The sequence below is a fragment of the Seriola aureovittata genome, chromosome 2 (genome assembly GCF_021018895.1).
Source record: "Seriola aureovittata isolate HTS-2021-v1 ecotype China chromosome 2, ASM2101889v1, whole genome shotgun sequence".
Classification (NCBI taxonomy): Eukaryota; Metazoa; Chordata; class Actinopteri; order Carangiformes; family Carangidae; genus Seriola; species Seriola aureovittata.
In genome coordinates, this window is record NC_079365.1 from 8030001 (window position 1) to 8046957 (window position 16957).

The 16957-nt window shown below is 40.9% G+C and overlaps 1 protein-coding gene across 1 annotated transcript; it reads right to left on the reverse strand.

Moving 5' to 3' along the window:
- Positions 1-1943: 1943 nt before the first annotated feature.
- mapkapk3 (MAPK activated protein kinase 3) lies at positions 1944-16905 on the reverse strand. The gene is made up of 10 exons (XM_056404977.1): positions 16170-16905; positions 9693-9832; positions 7046-7110; positions 6818-6897; positions 6592-6718; positions 6282-6357; positions 6059-6183; positions 4928-5013; positions 4730-4810; positions 1944-2694 (listed from the first exon to the last, which is right to left on the reverse strand). The coding sequence occupies exons 1-10, from the start codon at positions 16470-16472 to the stop codon at positions 2539-2541; spliced, it is 1239 nt and encodes a 412-aa protein (XP_056260952.1). The 5' UTR covers positions 16473-16905; the 3' UTR covers positions 1944-2538.
- Positions 16906-16957: the final 52 nt, after the last annotated feature.

Sequence of the window (16957 nt, forward strand, 5' to 3'; positions counted from 1 at the left end):
GACAGCACTGTGACCCTCTGGAGATAATATAAGCGTCATGTGACCTGTCTGTGAGGACTTGAGGCTATTTCAGTGGCAGTAATGATACCCTTAAAAGCAGCCTATGATAATGATGACACTAATTGTCGAGCACAAGGCCTGCGACTGCACATCTGTGAATTAATGAGACAGTCTCACACACAAACACATAGAAAATATATATCAGAAAGAAAGACATCAGGGAACCAGTGGGGTCTACACTAGAAAGAGGGAATGAAGGGAGAGGGGACAAAGCTCAGAACAGTTCAAACAACACAGACTGAGCATCTGAGCATGATAGAGAGGAAGAAACACTTGAAGGTCAGATGGCTCTCCACTGACCTTCAATACATTCCTCCCAAAAGGGCAAAGTGATTCCCTACCCCCCCTTACCCACCCCAGCCCCTCCAATCCTACACTCCCCAAGTACACCTCACACCCAACCCTCAGGCATCATACCCACACAGTCACTGTGTAACACTAGTCAGACCTGTCTCCCCATGCTTTATCACAGGACCTAACACGAGATAACACAATTTAAAACTTAAGGTCAACCGAATTCTTCCACCAAATGTATCTGTCAGGGGGAACTGCAGCCTGTATGACAGTAACAGTAATGAACCAAAGACGTCATTTCTTATCCATCACTGGGCTGCTGCACAGGCAAGAAGAAATCAAACATCAAACCGTTTTATGAATCAATCTAACTCCCAGAGGAATAATAAAGAAATGAACTAGGCCTAACGAAAATACTGAAAACACGTCCCTCTGGCTCCTGTGTATAATGCTGAAAAAATGAACCCCTGACTTAATACGTGCTGTTGTACTCAAGCATTCCCTTTATGTTATTGCTACACTGTCTGGTGTTTGCAAACCACTGCACAGGAATCAGCAACTTTTACGGAATAAGACAAGTAGGAAGTATATGACACACTGTTATGTCAACATCATATTAGTGCCACAATGGTGTTATCATGACTGGGCTTGTCTTTGTGTCTTCAAAATGGCTGACTAACAACAGAAAAATACTTAGCACTGCCTCCCCAACAAGAACATACAGAACATTAAAATTCCACTCACAATACTTTGTTTATCTTCTTCCGAGAACTTTTATGCTTTTTTCCCCTTCATGGACATGGAGCATCAAACAACAGCTGACAGGTCATGCACTGTTTGGGCCACAGCTAATCATGGCTGACATCCCGTATTTACAGCAGGGAAGCCAAGTAGTTTTTATGATTAGCTTCCCCTAAATACTGCAGGGGGGACCATGTGATCGAAGTGGGGGAAAGGTACTTACCATGTAATCTAAACATAATAATGTTGACCTTTACAAGTCACACACCAAGTAAGATGGCTGTGTCCCAAATAACTACTCCACTGCTGCTATTTATAGCGGCCTCACAAAGCCTGAACGGCACAAATACAAAAACAATAGCTCTAAGGTCCACGGTAAAAAAAAATCTTGCTCATGAATATTCCTGCGTTTCTAAGGTTTAATTTACAAGTGTATGAACAAATGCAGTCTGATGAATTTTCCATTGTTCCATTGCAAGGCTGCACTGCCTGCTCATGAGTTAATGTGAAGTAAAACTGTGGCCACTATTTACAGGAAGCATTTTACTCAACCTTCATAAACACACACACACACACACACACACACACACACACACACACACAGCCTTTCTCAAGAAAAGTGTCACAACTCATCCATGTCATACAACCATCCATTACCCCACTGCTGCTTACATAAAGCTCCCTGGCCTCACACTGACAGGAAGCAGGCAAGCTACGTGCTACAGCCACATTTATAGGACATGATGTTGATCTGTAGCAGTGACACAGAGTCAAATATATCCCTTTATAGCGCATGAGAGGCCTCTTTACTGTTGCATCAATGAAAAATACTCCCCCAGGTTGATCTGTACGTCATTATCGAGGCTCCATTTTATTGACAAGACAGTCAGTGTCAGACTTTGTTTTAATCCCTGAAAGGAAACAGCAAAAGACAGACAATATTAAGACAACACAGTTAATATTGAGTGTTCTAGTTTCACAGTCTGTCCACAGTTGGTTTGTCTGTCTGTGTGTGTGGTCTGCACAAGTGCATAGTTACAAATGATACCTCAAACAGGCAACCCAGCATTCAAATACACAAAATATTATCTCTACAAATACTTGATGACACTTGATGTCTGCAGCCAGGCTCTAAAAATTACATACATACATAAAACAATTACAAACAGATGGACCTGCAGTGAGCAGAGCTGTTGATTTCCACCTCAGGCAGGCAGCACGGGCGATATCATGTCTTGATATGTCCTATAAATGTTCACTTTTGATGTTGCTGTTGTTCCTATGTTGTCCCTTTATTTCAGAGAACATGCCCTCCACATCCAGTTTCTCAAGAGTCCCAAGCAGCTCTCTAAATGATCTCTTTTTCCTCCTCTCCTCTTCTGAGCTGCTTTTCTCCACCGTTGGCTGTTGTGTTTGGATTTTCCACCGATGGTCGTGTGTGTCTCACTGACTCTGACAGACGGTGGACCCGCTCTTGGCCCCAGCAGCAGCCTTCTTACGCCTCTTGTTGAGCAGGGGGTTGCTCGAAGTGTCGAGATCCTTGATCTTCACCTGGTCGTAGTCCACACGCATAGTTGCTAAAGCGCTGGTCAACTCTTCCTGTGAGAGAAAAGGCAGAGGATCAGATGTGGCAAAGTGTGTTAGTTCAGTGAAGACTACTCCTATAAGTACTCATTTGTTGAATCCTATTCTTACCCATAAGAGTTTCTAAATGATTGACATTGCTACTTTTACCCCCTTTTCTACATCCAAGAAATGTATCAGCAGCAGCTCATTTTGGGACATATGCTTATTTGCTTTCTTAACAAGAATTAGATGAGAAGATCGTTAGCACTCTCATGTATAGACGAGTGGTATGTAGCTACAGCCAACAGCCGACTAGCAGAGCTTAGCAGAAAGCCTAGAAACAGCTTGGATCTGTAAAAGGTAACAAGATTCACCTGCCATCATCTGTAAAGCTCAATAATTAAGATCTTATGTATCATTTTTGCCAGGTAACCAGCAGAGACTCCAGGAAGTTACTGCTCCTGGACAAGAAATAGTCCAGCACATAACTGTTTTTACACTTTGGTTTTTGTAGGGATTAAAAAAAACAAGATGAGATATATAATGTGTTAATTAGTCAGCTGAAGATGTGTGGGTAAGTAGATTTTGTTACCTTTGGACAGAACCAGGCTAGTTATTTCTAGTCTTTATGCTAAGCTAACCAACTCCTGTTTTAGCCTTGTATTTAATATACAACCTCTCAACTCTTGGTAAGAAAGCGTGTTTCCCAAAATGTATCTAAACCATTTGAAGTGCAAAGAAAAATAAACAATGGTGACCAGGGCAGAGAAAAACCTGTCTGGGAACAAGTTTTATGAACTCAGAGAAAAAGGTCAGGTCATCACAGGCCTGGGCCTAAAGCCAAAACAGGCTTCAGACCATGAGAACTCCACTGAAATGCCAGAAGACAGGTCTGCAGCTGCTACAGCCCTGAAAACGTGAACTTTCAATCCCCCCGTCCCTTAGTGTTCATGACTGGAGGTCATTTGTCAGTCATGATGTATGTAGAAAGAATGTAACATCTTGTTTTTTGTGCTTTTTGAGAAGTGATTGTTCAGGAGTGCAATCTGTTAAAATTTATGCAACATTGCATTGTCCATTGCAGAAGTGAACTGTGGTGTATTATGTGCATATCATTTTCAACGAGAAGGTTCTTTTCATACATTATCACTGCAGACTCGCTCATTCAGCTGTTGTGAGGGAACGTGCTACTCATGATTTGTGCTCTCATTTACCACCACTAAAAAAATATATGATTGCCCAACTGAGACATTTTGAGGAGGTAACCCCACAGTGACTTGACGTGAGCAAACAGCTTCTTGCTCTTTAAGCACATTTCTTTGTGTAAATTAGCGAAAGAGTCGAGAAGAGGCAGCTGAGCTCCTTTGTGCTCAAGTGTGTGTATATGAAATGTTAAAATGTGTGTGTGTGTGTGTTTTTTTTAAAAGTTAAACTGAAAGAACAGATGAGACAGGCTTCCCCCTGGTGGCCATCAGGGAATCATCATGATGGTGATACACAAAAAAGTTTTTAATTAGTTTCATTCACTCAATGATATGAAGTTTTTATATTGATAATTTTCCTCAGCTGACTTCCATGTGGTAATTATTGTAATTATAAAATCTCTAGTCATTAAAGTACGACTTGGACTGAAAAAAAGACAGTTGTGTATGTCATCTGTGGCTCTGTAAATGCCACCATGACATAAATGACACCATAGTGATGTCATCAAGGTCAATGGATATATTTAAACAGAAAGCATTATAGACTATGAGAGTGGAACTTAAAAGATAGCGTCTAAAGAACAACGCTGTGTTGCATTATGGGAACTGTATTTTTGTAGCGTGCCCCATACTGGAGACTAAATGTCAGGGTTATTTGCCCCTCTGCTGCTTCGATTTTCATTGCTCAGTTTCTTTGATCTGTCTCTCGCGAGGCCTTAAACATAAAGGAAAATGCAAATTACGTGCTAAGTTACTGGAGTACTGCTGTACCACCAGCCAAACTAAAGCACAACCTAAAGCCCAACAGCAACAGGTTGTAATGCCAACATGCGGCCAGAGGGGGTCAGTGTTATTCTGCTGCTGACCTTCAAATCCTCCCACATCTCTCTGTCTTCAGTCAGGACCCGGGTTGTGTGGAGCGGAGTGGAGGGAACCACCATGGACTGCTGCAGAGTGCAAACACACATGCAGATGAAGATATGAGCAAACATGCACAGACAAACAGGAAGTAGGAAGTACATAACGTTTATCTGTACTTGACACACAGATACACAGATACTTACATTGATCCAGGGGTGATTCATAAACTGAGTGATGGTCATTCTCTCATTAGGGTCTGTCTTCAGGAGCTGGTGGATCAGATCTTTTGCTAGAAGAGTAAAGGGAATGCAAAGATCATTAGATTATTAGTAGCACGACACACACACATGCTCCTGGTCTCAGGGACAGGATGGCCTACTTACACAGCAAGAGCGAGAGTGAGGAGTGAGATCGAGTGAAAAAATAGAAATATGACTGTGTGTGCACTGTTGTTGTCACTGGTTAGGAGGAGGACACCAGGTGGCTGTTGTCTCTGAGTTATCTTTAAGATGTGTGTAAGAGGAGTGTGGGCACGCTCATTTGTTATAGTCTGTGAAAGGGTAAAACTTGTTGAGTTGATGAGTCCATAGGAGACCATAGTTCACCTAAACAGACTGAGTACAGTCTCTGTGTTTACAGACTCAGGTAAGAACTAAAGCTTGAAGGTTGCAGCACCAAGATGTAAACTGAGGCTATTTAAAAGCACACTGCAGTCTTCCCCCACATGATGCCATAGTTTTTACCAGCTGCAGCTGATCACGCACTGAGGTTTTCTATATGAGAACGTCTTGACTAGGCCACCCAGTAAACCTGAGGAGTTTTAGAGCAGTACTCATATATTTACTCACTCACTCTGTCCACAATGAAAAATGTCAAGCGGAAAATGTCACCATCCTTCTCTTGCTGTGCATTGTCACCATCATGTGGTAAAGAGCTGGACAGATAGACTGACAGCCTACAGTACTTTGACTGTCAGCTTGGTTACTTTACTTCCTCTCAGCAGGAAACTTTTTGTATTTTAAACTCTGACTCAGATACTGGAATTTGTGTTGAATGAGGCTGATCACAAAATGTGTTGTCATTGATATAGCTTTACGTTTGTGTTGTTAGACTGCTGCATGGCTGAGAAGAAATTAATGATTTGATAGCTATGGGATTTTAAACCTTTCATAAATGTGTAGGTAAATTTCAATTTATAAATTTGTCAACTCTGCAGAATATTCTTTAAATCCTACATTTTCAGAGCTTTGAAATTGATAGAAAAAATTCAAATGTCTAAATATTACTATGGACAAGTCCTGTGTGTGTGTGTGTGTGTTTCTTGGGGGATTCACCTTCCTGGGACACCTCAGCCCACTCTGGGTTGGGGAACTCGTACTGGCCCATCCTGATCCTCCTCTTCATCCCCGGTGAAATGGCCTGGCCCGTGTTGGAGTAAAATGGAGGAAAGCCACACAAGCTACAGGGACAAAAATGGTGGGTCAGACAGAGCAACTTTAAAATCTTATATAAGTCGTGACATTAATGTGTTCCCATCCAGCTACACACAGTACTCACAGGATGTACATGATGACGCCCAGAGACCACATGTCACATGACTTGTCATATTTCTCCGGACCCAAAACCTCAGGAGCTTATCAATGGTGATACACACACACACACACACACACACACAGAAACAATATACAAATGGAGATTAGGTTTATACAGAACAGGCAAAAATGACTCAGCATCTACATTTCCCTGTTAAAATAATCTGTCAAGTCCTTAAACTTGAGAGCTAAACGTTAGTATATAACACTTTCTACAAACTGTCCATCTGCCAGGAGGCTGTATAATCACTGGAAAATAACATAAAGCATCATACCCACATAGTACGGTGTATAACAGGGGGTCTGTAGCGGGTTGTGTAGCGTGGTCTCCTTAGCAAAACCAAAGTCTGTCAGCTTGAGGACCCCGTTTCTCTCTTTAGTGGTGTACAGCAGGTTCTCTGGCTGGAGAGGGAGACAGAAGAAGAAGAAAAGAAATATGTCAAAACTTCCTTTAATTACCCAGAAATGATCATATTCTTTGTGATCTTGATCTCTGTGCACCTTGATGTCTCTGTGTGCGATGTTAATGTTGTGGAGAAACTCGATGGCCGTGCCAATGTCCCTCATAATCTCAGATGCCTCTGGGAGGAAAAGAGGAAAACACAATCTCTCAAACCAGAAGCATTTCCAGTGTCACACAACAACAGCAACTGTCAAGGTGCATGGATCATTCTTTCTCTGACATGTTGATGTGATGTGAACAAAATCCATCCCTCCATCGGTCCTCACCTTTCTCAGTGAAGGCCTGGTCTCCTCTGACCTGGATTCGGCTGAACAGCTCTCCTCCCTCCATGCTGGAAACACACACACACAAACACGATTTGCAAACTGCACAAATGACACTCCATACTCCACCTGTTTGTGACATTATGGAGCGTTTTCTACATTTGAATTTAAGTAATTTGTAGTAATTTCAGTCAATGCAGTGATGACACTCAGAAAAAACACAGTGTTTAGTAATAAATCAGGATGTTTTGACAATGACGGATTATTCTTCATACAGAACTGCTAATAACAACAGGTTTGACAAACCAAAATATAGATACAGTTTTCCACATTAATCTACACCACATTTTACATTTACTCATTTGGCTGATGCTTTTATCCAAAGCAACTTACAAGTGAGGGACGACAGCAAAGCCTCAGTGCAGTAGGAGACCCTGAAGTACTAACTACTAAATCTATTCAATCAAGTGAGGTCCAGGCAATTTTACACTGTGAGCTAAATCTGTTGAGATGTTTTGCAGCTCAAAATATACAGAGCTCTTTCACCTAAAGCTTTCGATCTTTCTCTTGCAAAGAGAAATGGTAAATGAAACTGAAACTCTAAAAATACCTAGTGAAAGTCCTGAATCGAATAGGGGAGAGGGCAAAGGTACTAAAATCGTCTTAGTGAAAAGAACCAACAGGATTTATGTGAAATGATACAGTAGTTCAATATTTTTTTGACTAATGCAAAAGTCTATCAGTAATATGGCTACTATTATTTCTCCTCTGTAGTCTCATTCGTTTATGTTTGTTTGTAACACAATAATTAGCCCAACAATAATTTACTGTATGTGTCATACGCAAGTAGAGTGGAGACCTCAACTAAGTACTGAGTCAAGGGTCTGAATACCAATGACCATGGGATATTTTAGTTTCTCTTTTTTAACAAATTTGCAAACGTTTTGTTCTCTTTGTCATTATGTGGTACTGAGTGTACACGATTTGAGAAAAAAATAATTTAAATAATTTTAGGATGAGGCTGCAACATAACAAAATCAGAAAAAAGCAAAGGTGTCTGAATACTTTCTGAACGCACTGTACATATGTAATGATACAATTGTATAAATATATATATATATATTTATATATATATAAATGCATCTATTCTGATCACATTTCACAACTGAGACCTATGACCTAATTCTTTAAAAGCTCAGACACTCCCAGCATCAAACAGTTTCAAAATCTGGTGTCTGTTTCCCACTCTCTATTTTCAAAAGCACCCATCAAACAGCAGCCTCTGATGCCTGAAACTCCCCGTCCTGTTCCTCAGAAACATCTTGTTGTGCTCACTGTGACGTGGACGTGCTTCAATGTGCATTAAGTAAGAACAAAGTTTTGTGGGCCATGAGTCCACAGATGAACAGATAGCTGACACAGAAAGGCGAACCACAGTGAATATCTGCACTGCCGTCCGACTCTGACCCTCACTCATACAGAAAGCACCCACACACACACACACACACACCCACACACACACACACACACACACACACACGGTCACTATACAGAGCAACACAAACAGTTGCTGTGTCAATAGATGTGATGATGAGAACCAGTTAGTCATTTTTTAAAATCCCCATGACCAGAGAAAAGTGTCACCCTCTGGTTTCTCTCTTTTCCTCTGAATGAATGAGTTAAACAGTTTTTTCCCCTTTTACACTTGGAGAAGCTCGCAAAAAAAACTCCAGTGTCTTATCACTCTCTCTGGAGTCATACGGGTATTATTATGAACAGCCTGTCGTGACATGTGAAGCCCAGATGGAGCTCTGTCTCTCTATCTCACCATCAGTGTCGACGTCTTCGCTTTGTCAGGTCAGGTCTCATGACCGACCTTTAGCGTGGACGAATGTTCTGCCCTCAGCGGAACAGAGCTTGTGTTTTGTCACTCTAGACACACATGAAAATCTATTTAGTATGAAGATACATGAACATGTTCGCATATATCAGAAAAATGTATTTTTAGGATACTTGTAATATGAGCTTTATTTTGTTGAGAGTAAGATATGTGGCTCACATAAACCTATCGATTTAAAGCTACAATTGAACTTACAGAAATGTGCAATTGTCTGTGTGATTCAAGCATCATAAAAAGTGTGTTGTGGAAGTGACGATATTTTATTTATTTATTGTGTGTGTTTTAAGAATCATTTACTACACAGCTTACATGTCGTTATTTTTCCACAAAGAAAATGAAACATTTCCATCGGAAATGTGTGGAAACTGTGGAGTTTAACAACAGAAACACGGTATATCAGTTTATAACAGCTTGTTGGATAAATTCACATCATCCTTTTTAAGATCTGTGCTCCTTCTCAGAGATGTGACGTATGGAAATTTGTAGTCAGTGTGCGCTGCATTGTAAGTTTTGCGTCTGATACTAAAATAGCGGAACTCATCACTGTCCAGTGGAAACCATTTGTCTGCTTAATGTCAACTTTTCAAGTAAGAAGAACAGACCTGTTTTAAGATTGATATAAATAATTTAAAATGATTTTGTTATACATAGGTGAAATTAATCCTTCATTTTATCTGAAAATGTGCTGTCTCAAGGAAAGTATTCAGCAAGCATAAACTGATAGATAGAGTGATGTAATGTCAATCCTACCACTCCATGACGATGAGCAGGCATTTTTTCCCATGATGCATGTTTTCGTACAAGTTGAGGATGCGAACGATGTACGGTCCTCCTGATACTCGCCAGTGAAGCTCCACTTCTCGTCTCGCCTTGGGGCTGTCGTACAGAATCTGAGCGACACAGACAGACAGAACGACCATGTGATAAACAGAAAACTAACTTTTCATCAATCTGGATTTATATTGCTCAATTCTGCTCCAATATTATAGTTTATTCACTTTTGATGGAATTGCATTGTGTTTATATTGTCATGTTATAGTTCTACAAATGGGAGGACTTCATGCATTTCTTTGTTTTTCATCATTGCAGATTAAATGCATTTGGGTTTTGGATTGCAGGTTTGAATATCATGATGGGTGGTTTCTTTTAATATTTTCATATATTTTATAGAATAACAATGAATGGATTAATTGAGAAAATAATCTGTAGATGAATCAATAATGAAAATGATTGTTAGTTTCCCTAATGTGAATATCAGATGGCAACATATTTATTAAGACTATAATAATAATTTCAACCATATCACCAAGACCTACATCATCTGAAATCCCTGACATCTACAACATCATGTCAGATTATTATTATTATATTATACTCAATTGGTCAACGACAAATAAATAATTTTTTCATACCCTTTTTTGTTACCCATATCATCTATGTACTCTTATATGGTTAAATAATAATTATATTTTTTGTTTTTGCTGACAGCTTAGGTTCATACCTCATAAACACCAGAGAATATCTCAAACCTACATGTCCTCTGACACTGCAGGGACAGAAACTCACCATGTTCAATCAACAAGGAGCACGCTCTACCAAAAGAGCTAAAGCTTGAGACAGAAGTGAATGTTCATAAACAGGCAAAAAAGCAATATCAATAAGCAGCAAGTGATGTTCATGTGATCAATTAAAATCAATCAACGTCATTAACCTGAACACTAATTATCTTTGTGAAATAAGTTTAAAGTCACCTGTCGCTGGGATCGAATCCAGAAGCTCCTGGCAGTAGAACAGCAGCGCTTAGCACTGAGCTAACATGGCTTCCACGGGTCAAGTTGTAAACTATCACTTACTTACAGTGTCAGTGAACTGAGGAATGATGATCAATAAAGGACAAAACATTGTGTTGTCAGGAGTATTTGTATCCAAGCCAGGAAAGGTGGCCTTACTTTGACCTGAACTCTCCTGATTTTGAAATCAGCAGTGTTAAAACATTTCAAATTTTAGGAAAGAGTAATGTACAGCTTTTTGCTGATTAGTCATTGCTTTGTTGAAGAGTAATCTGTAAATTTAAGAAAAATAACCATATGAGCAGTTAAAGTTTGGAAAGGTATAAAGATGAAAAGCTTCCGTCCTCATCAAGGGCAGTGAATAGGAAGTAGACGGTGCAGTGGCGAACATATAAGTACAAACACCTACACTGGTGTGACAGTCCAACTGAAGCTGGAAGTTCCTTCCAATCACACAGCTCCAGTTATCACAACCCTGTACTGATAACAAAATCGCCTTCAGCAGGGACTGAACTTTTTGGTTGGTTTGCTCATGTGAACGATGGGCTTGAACTGTGAACCCTCTGTCTAACTGTAACATAGAAACCCCGACCAGGGAACAGCACTAACCACCGAGCTGCACAGCAATCTAACTTGCACACAGCACAAGTTCTCATCTGCTTGATGATAAAAGTAAACAAGTACAAGAGTAAAGATTTTGGCCAAGTTCTTTACACCTCTTCAGTTGTGGATCACATGACACATTTGGCTTAAATTGCTCTAGAACCATAAAATATATCACAACACAGAGTAGAACTGTACTGCTCCAATAAAGTAAGTCGAGGACACACATATAGTTAGCCTGGTCACACGACAGGATGTCTGTCTTGACATAAGCACACACACACACACACACACACACACACACACACACACACACACAGAGCAGGTGGTGGACCTTGACATAGCACACATCTTCAGTCAGGGTGTATTTTTGGATGTGACAGTGATGGAGTGATCTCCTTCTGTCCCTCTGTTCACAAGACCAGTGTGGCAACAGGCCGCGCCTGGAGTACACAACACACTGAGGGACCGACTGACTCATTTAAATATGACAGACACACAAACATTAAATCTGTGTTGTATGGCCGGTGACTTTGAAATGATCAAAATGTGAAGACAATATTTATAAAATTTCAGATTCAATTGTGTGGGCGAAAATGAAATACTTTTCGCATTTCCTGGAAACTCCAAATGTCAGAGACGAACCCTCATAACTGTAACGTTGCGTTGTAGCTCACTAATGTTAAAGAGGAAGTGAGGAGTTCAGAGCACAACGGGGTGTTGAAAGTAGAAGTTGAGGGTTTCCGGTGACTTACATGTCTGATCTGCTGCTATATGCGTCCTGCTTTATTCAACCTCGCCCACTGAACTTGACATTAAACTAAGCAGTGGACAGGTTGGTTTCTGCTATGTCATTTATAGCTTTATGAGTTTAATCAGAGCAGACAGTGTGTGAGCTGGTTTCCTTAATTTCCTGCTGTGACAAAGAATTGGCTATAATAAAAGAGGTCTGTGTGTATAAACACACATATAAAACACTAAGGGGGGAGACAGAGAGATGTTGGAGACAATGCTACAGACATAGTTAATCTTCTGATGGACTCTGGATTCTTCTGTGAGGCAACATAATGGAGAGTGAACACACACTTGTTCCTGATTCTGCTCTAAACCAATCAGCAACCTATCCACACTTCTCTGAACCAATCAGATCTCTGTCCAAAGAGACTGTAACACTCTCTGAGACACACACACTTTCATCTGATAATGTCCATAGTGTGCGAGTGTGAGTTTAACAGCACACTACCTCTGGAAACACACACACACACACACACACACACACTGCTCCAACATGTTTACACGCTATTGAATATCAAGGGTTGTCAGAGTGCTGTCTTTATATCTTGATGAAAATGCGTCTTATCTTTACAACAACTGCCAATAAAGTGCTGCTCGTAGTCTACAGCAATATACAGTTAATCAATAATCAAAATGTATAGCAAATTTAATTATAACACTAATGTATCGTTGATGCTTTTTTGAAACGTTGTTTTAAACTAGAGTCTACAGCCATGCTAGCCGCTCTGTGACACTTTCCTTTGGCACAGTGGTGCTTTGCACTAAATGCTAATGTCAGCATGCTAACATGCTCACTATGACAATACTAACATGCTGGTGTTTTGCAGGTAATGTACCATTAGCTTCTTAGTTTAGCTTGTCAGCATGCTGGCACCTGCTTATTAGCACTAAAAGTAGGTAAAGCTAAGGCTGATGGTTATGTCATTTGTTTTCAAATTTTAACCTGATGAAAAGTTAAGGGATCGCCATGGTAACAATTCATCCTGAGGTGGACATTAATTCTAAACAAACTATGACAGCAATCCACCCCAAAGCTGAGATATTTCATTAAAAAACACAAATGCCAATCTCATGGTGGTGCTAAAACAAAAACTGAGGTTATCGATAAAGTCAGTAGGATTGATCTTCTGGGCCCCATAATTGTCTGTATAAAATTTATCACAATACATCCAATAGTTGTTGAGACATTTCATTCCGGACCAAAGCAGTGAAGAGACCAAGCAACGTTGCCATCCCTTGAGCCATGCTGATAGCAAAGGTAAATATGATAAGAAACAAGGATGTATTTCTAATAATTACTTAGTGTACCTTTGCTCAGTGTCATAAAACGATTTAAAAACTTTAAATTTTTTAAAACCAAATGTCAGAAACCCAACCATCAAACCCAACTTTCAAGTCAAGTAAGAAAAACACCCAAAACATTTTTGTATGCAGATTTTCCATGACATCAACACACTGTAGTGCACTTAACACCAAACCCTGTGAGTAAAATCCCCACTGAATGTCCCCGCAGGACAATAAAAACATAATGTTCCCCTGTGCTGAATAAGATGAATAGAGAGCAGGAGTCATCTCCACCGACACAACTTTCAGCTCGTTTGAATACTACAAAGATCCTCAACCACAAAGGTTAATAAGGTTAAAAGCCCAAATCTGATGCATTCATTTGAGATGACCTCTCAGAGCTTCAGACTGCTGCACGATAATGAGCTTGAATTGCTCAACAGCTGAAGCCTGAGAGTCAGTGTCGGCTTGGAAACACAGATAGAGTATGAAGCCAAAACCTCTGAGACTGATTAACTTTTTTTAACAGCTCCAGCTGCCTGAAGTGAACCTGCATGAGCTCTGAGTGTAGTTTTTTTTTTAGAATAAAAATCTGTCTGACTAAACAACTGAGAATTTATAATGACACTTTGGTGTCTGTGGGTCCCAGATGAAACGCAGATGTGTCACTGGCATGCCAGTGGGTTTACCACAAAGGTGAATATACACAAACTCACTGAAAGGAAGGTTTTGGCTATGAATGGAAGCCTGTACACAGACCTGTAGCTCGTACAGTTTTCCATGCGCTAAGCTGGAAGGCACTTCAGACGCTAAAATGGAACAATCACCAGCCAAATTTGTGCATCTAATGGTATTAACAGTTAATGGCGGTGCTCAAGTTGACTGCCAAGCACCACCGGGCTCTCTCTCAGGGCCCCCTCTGCTCCCTGGAGACAGACAAATCCAAGTTAAAAGAATCCTGATGACTATAACCAAATTAGATTAAACGGATGGCTCACACCCAGCTCTGCTGTAAAGTGGATTAAGCCTTCACCCATTTATTATGTTTGGTGCTCAGAGCAACACTTAATTAAAAAGCCAGTGAGCTGGTCAACTTTCCTCCTCCCCATGCACATCAAACAACTCGTGATTATTTCCTTTTGCTTTATATTTGCCTTGAGATTAAAAAAATACAGAGAAAGTTGCAAATTAGCTTAAATGGCAATAAAGTAGAACAAATAAATCAGATACACTCAAAAAGCTGTCACTTGGTCCAGTGCAATTCCATTTACAAGCAAACTAAAAGAGACGCCAGTAAAAGCAACAACAGAGAAGGCTGATTGTGATTTCATGAGTGTTTCCCTTGGCATCTAAAACCTTTTAACAGGTTCTTCAGAGAGCAGAGGAGGTTCAGAGGCTGAGTGCAGCAGGTTTGTGGTGTTTTCTCTAAGCTGACCTTCTGTTAGCTTTCCTTAGTGGAAGCTGAAGTTTATTAGGTACCAGGCGACGCTGCTATGGATGCCATAAGCACTCACATGAACACAAACAAAAACATGTTCACATTTTAAAAGTTGCTGACAACTTTTAAAATGTCGACAAAGTAGCCAACAAAAACTCTGATACAAGACACTCTTGTGCTGTGGTAGTGTGCCCAGCTCAGTGCTCTGACTCTACTGTTTTATTGGTTCTTCAGCTCATGTACAAAACAACAATTCTGATTCAAGTCAGGAAGTAGCCTGAAGATTTTCTGGCAACATACATTTTTATTGTTCTCCAGTCCCACATGATGCTATCAAGCATTTCTATCCCTGTTGGCCTTCCATCTCTTGTTAATGACTTCCTATTTCCTGCTGCAGTTTATCTCTTTTTCATCTTGTGTCTCACTTTCTATCCCTGAGTCTACAGTTCTGCTTGTGACACTGCTGCTGCCGGGTTTGGCAGCTCAGCTCCAGATGGATTACTGTAAGCCAGTAAATCTCTCTGAGTCCGTCGCCCAGTGATGACAGGTGACAGCCTGATGACCCCGTGTATGTATGTGGGCATATATGCCTGTGTAAAGGCGTGTCTGAGTTTCCACTGCTTCCAGAAGAAGCTGTCACCATCAAAATCTATGCGTCTTTATGAAGCAATGTAAAATGTCACAGCTCACGGCTCAGCAACCATGATACCCATAACTTGCTTGTGATCCAGTGTGAGAATGAACTCCCAACAAACACAGCTCAGATTCAGCATGTCCACATGTAGAGCATGTGAGCACAACATGTACCGTATATGCCAAAACCCATGTGAGCAGGAGGCACACATACATGCAAACACATGTATGTATGTACACCAGTCACCATCCTTCAGAAATAAACACGCACAAACAGGCAGTTTGCATGGAGATCAGTGCACCATGACTGGAAAACTATTCAACATCACAAAGATGGGTTTTGTCAGTCACCTCTTAAACACTCCTGTGTTAGTCTGAGTCGTGTATGTCTGTGGAAACAAATCTGACCTCAATAAAGGTCAAAGGTCTTTTAAGTTGGCACAGTGTCAATCCAGTTTTCCAACAACAAATATACAGACCAGACCTGTTTTGATATCAAGATTAAAAAGATGGCATCTGCTCATATAACAAAAACCAAAATTATTTTCACACAGATATTAGTAGTAGTAGTCAGTTATTATATGAGTGAATAAATCAGTTTACTTATGAGGAGTGAAAACTGAGTAGAGAGGGTCTATCCTCTACTACCCTGTTTATAACATGAGTGTCAGGTGACTTCAGTACCTTCAGTGCGCACTTCTCCCCTGTCTTCTTACTGAAGCACTGGAGGACTTTGCCATTGATCCCTAAGCCCAGAACCTGACTGGAGATTTTGTAATCGTCCGTCACCGCGTTGCGTTTTATCTCCACTTTTGGGTAAACGGGCATGGGGAAGTGAGCGGACTCAGTGTTCGCGTCCTTTCTGTCAGCAGCTGAGAGATCTGGCTGTTGCTGCTGCTGTTGGGGCTCGTTAGTCGGGGAGTCCGGCTCTGCCTCCGCCATCGGCGCTTGCAGCGGTTGCTCCTTTCCGTTTCCATTTTGTAGCATGTTCACACCGGCTTGTTGTCACCAGCGGTTCTCAGAAGGGGCAGACGGGAGTGATTCACAAAAGTAATACGATGACTCCTGCTGCCCTCCGGTAACTGCGTAAAGCTGTGGTGCGTCCGGCTGTCCTGGGCACCGAAGCCCCTGTAAGAACTCCACACAGTAATTCCACTGTATCTTCAGTATAGCTTATAAAAACAAGTACATTCGTTTAAACTACACAATTTGTTGTCACTGAACTTTAATACCCGCCTATTCCTTTTTAAATTGCTCTGGCAACTTTAGCGGTCAAGGCTGTCTGCCCAGAGAAATCCAAACAATTCGGCACCTCTGAATAACAGCATTCAATTCCGGTCTTTCACAGGCGGCTGTAGTGAAGTTACTCTGTTGGTTCTGTTGATCTCAGTTTCCCGTCGGTCTGGAGTCCTTTAGATGTATTCACATGGCCAGTCACTGTCACTTTTTGTGTAAGCGCCACCCTCCTTCGG

Excerpts from the sequence above, each read along its gene's own strand:
- mapkapk3 (XM_056404977.1), bottom strand. The coding sequence starts at position 16,472 with ATGCTACAAAATGGAAACGGAAAGGAGCAACCGCTGCAAGCGCCGATG. Across the intron at positions 6,184-6,281 it reads GGCGTCATCATGTACATCCT|CTTGTGTGGCTTTCCTCCAT; the intron begins GTGAGTACTGTG and ends TTGTCCCTGTAG. Across the intron at positions 4,811-4,927 it reads TGAATCACCCCTGGATCAAT|CAGTCCATGGTGGTTCCCTC; the intron begins GTAAGTATCTGT and ends TGCACTCTGCAG.